The following is a 2,358-nucleotide window of genomic DNA, read 5'->3' on the forward strand; positions in this document are numbered from 1 at the left end:
CAGCCACTGATCCTTAGTCTCTTAGGTCTAGAGTTTAATTAAAGGGTAGGGGTGTTGGGCTAAGGGTTAATTTTGGGGCAATTGGGATTTGGGCTCAAGGACTAGTCCGAAATTGGGTCATTTTCTTGTCCAAAATTGAGCTAAAATTGTCTTGAATTAACTAACAATTGGGCTTCTTAGAAGATTTGGATTTCGTTAATTAAGGGCCTAAATTTTCCTTATTTAAAATAGTATAAAGCATTTAAAAAAATGTAAGACTACTCCCAATTAATTAAAATAAACTATTAAAGATAAACCATAAATGAAACTATTTTCTTTTTGGTATTTTTCAAGATTAAAAATGACTACAAAATATTAATGAAACTATTTTTGTAATTTTCATTTTCTTGTAATAAATGAAGTAAAAGAGTAAAAATTAATTGAAATAGCTATATTAGGCCTAAATTAAATATTTACATGTTAAAATATAAGAAATCTTGGGGAGGGTCAAATATTACATGTCTACAACCACCCTTGGGCGCAATAGCCTTTTTCTTGGGTTTACTTTTACCCTTACCCTTCTTCTTAGAAGAGTTTCTAACCAACATGACAGTTCCTTTCTTCTTCTTAGATGCAAGTTGATTCTCATAATCAATCAGCATTTTAAGCATCTCATGAAGATCACAATCCATTTTATTCATATTTAAATTGATAACAAATTGTGAAAAGGATTCTGATAGTGAATGCAAGATAAAATCTTAAGAAAGTTCTTTACCCAGTTTGCACCCCAACTTCTCAAGTTCTTCAATAAGATCAATCATATGATTGACATAAGGTCCAATTGGAGAGTTTCCAGTCAATTTGGATCCAAATAAAGCCTTAGATAGTTGGTATCTAGTTGTCCTGCTTTGTGTACCAAACATATTCTTAAGATGTTCAATGATTGCAGTTGGATCCATATCCTGATGTTTCCTCTGTAGTTCAGAATTCATAGAAACGAGAATGATGCATTTGGTAGTAAGACATTTTTCCAAGTATTTCTGATAAATCTTGGTAGCATCATCATCATCCTCATCTAGGACTTCCTTGGTTGGCTTATCGATCACATCAATAAGCTTCTCATGCCTGAGAACAATTCTCAAATTTCTGTACCAATCATCAAAGTTTGGTCCTACCAACTTGTTGGTTTCAAGTATTCCACGGAGTGATATAGCAGACATATTGAGAAATCTAAAATATAGAAAAGAAAAGGCAATAATATAAGAACATATTTGCATATATCATAAAGACATGGACTTTATCTAAATGATATTTCCACTAATTATTTTAAACTATTTACCCTTATTATAGTTTACGAAATTTTTATTTCTGTTAGTGGAGTAAAGGAATCCTTTAACAATATGTATGAGCCCCTTGGAATTCAAGTCGTGTGATGACCCAAAAGGTCATCACTTGGGTTGCAAGTACATTCAGTGTTCCGTGGCCTAAAAAAATACCTCTCTTTTTAGCCCACCTTGATTTACGTGCATGGTCCGGACTTATATTCGGAAAGCCTTCTATGTGAAAATATGAGAAAATGAAATTTTAGAGTTAAAACTTTGATTATGGTTGACTTTGGTCAACATTCTTAGCAAACAGACCCGGATCCATGTTCCGACGATCCCGGGAGGTCCGAAGTAAAATATGGGACTTGGGCGTATGCCGGAAATGAATCCCGAGGTCCCAAGCCTTAGAAATCAATTTAAAAGAAATTATTTTATTGAATTATCTAAGGAATAAAGAAAAGAATTAATATTTGAAACCATTGTTATTGGGCCCGTATTTTGGTTCCGGAGCCCGGTACAAACTTATTATAGTACTTGAAAGATAACTGTGAAATTTGATGAAAAATGGAGTTTATTTGACATGAGTTGGACTTCCGGTTGAAGAGCTATGAACTTTGAGAGTTCTTGATGAAAATGTTGAGTTTTGAGGTTTAATTCATGATTTTACATGTTATTTTGATGATGTGATCGCACGAGTAGGTCCATATGATATTTTTGAGTTAGTATAACATTTGGTTTGGAGCCCTGAGGGCTCGGGTGAGTTTCGGGATGCTTTTACACATAGGAAAAAAAATTACAGATTCAGAGAAGTTGCAGGTCTCTGAAGCCTGGACTCACAGTCCGCGGTGGAAGCTTCGCGGCTGCGGTGGGGACTCCGCGACCGCGGTGGGATTTGTACGGTCCGCGGTTAGCAAGGCCAAGCCTTCGCGACCGCGCTCGATTTCTCGCGGTCCGCGGTGGAGCTCCATAGCCGTAGTCCTTTTTATGCGGTCCGCGGAAGGGTCTGAGAGGAGTATATATAAACGGACTTTTCAGTTATTTCTCATTTTTCAAA

At 35.9% G+C, this 2,358-nt stretch overlaps 1 protein-coding gene across 1 annotated transcript; it reads right to left on the reverse strand.

Moving 5' to 3' along the window:
- Window positions 1-452: 452 nt before the first annotated feature.
- Window positions 453-1,199, reverse strand: LOC138883401 (uncharacterized). The gene is made up of 2 exons (XM_070164084.1): window positions 755-1,199; window positions 453-712 (listed from the first exon to the last, which is right to left on the reverse strand). The coding sequence occupies exons 1-2, from the start codon at window positions 1,197-1,199 to the stop codon at window positions 453-455; spliced, it is 705 nt and encodes a 234-aa protein (XP_070020185.1).
- Window positions 1,200-2,358: the final 1,159 nt, after the last annotated feature.

The sequence above is a fragment of the Nicotiana sylvestris genome, chromosome 2 (assembly GCF_000393655.2).
Source record: "Nicotiana sylvestris chromosome 2, ASM39365v2, whole genome shotgun sequence".
NCBI classification, from domain to species: Eukaryota; Viridiplantae; Streptophyta; class Magnoliopsida; order Solanales; family Solanaceae; genus Nicotiana; species Nicotiana sylvestris.

Excerpts from the sequence above, each read along its gene's own strand:
- LOC138883401 (XM_070164084.1), bottom strand. The coding sequence starts at position 1,199 with ATGTCTGCTATATCACTCCGTGGAATACTTGAAACCAACAAGTTGGTA. Across the intron at positions 713-754 it reads GAAGTTGGGGTGCAAACTGG|AATCCTTTTCACAATTTGTT; the intron begins GTAAAGAACTTT and ends ATTCACTATCAG.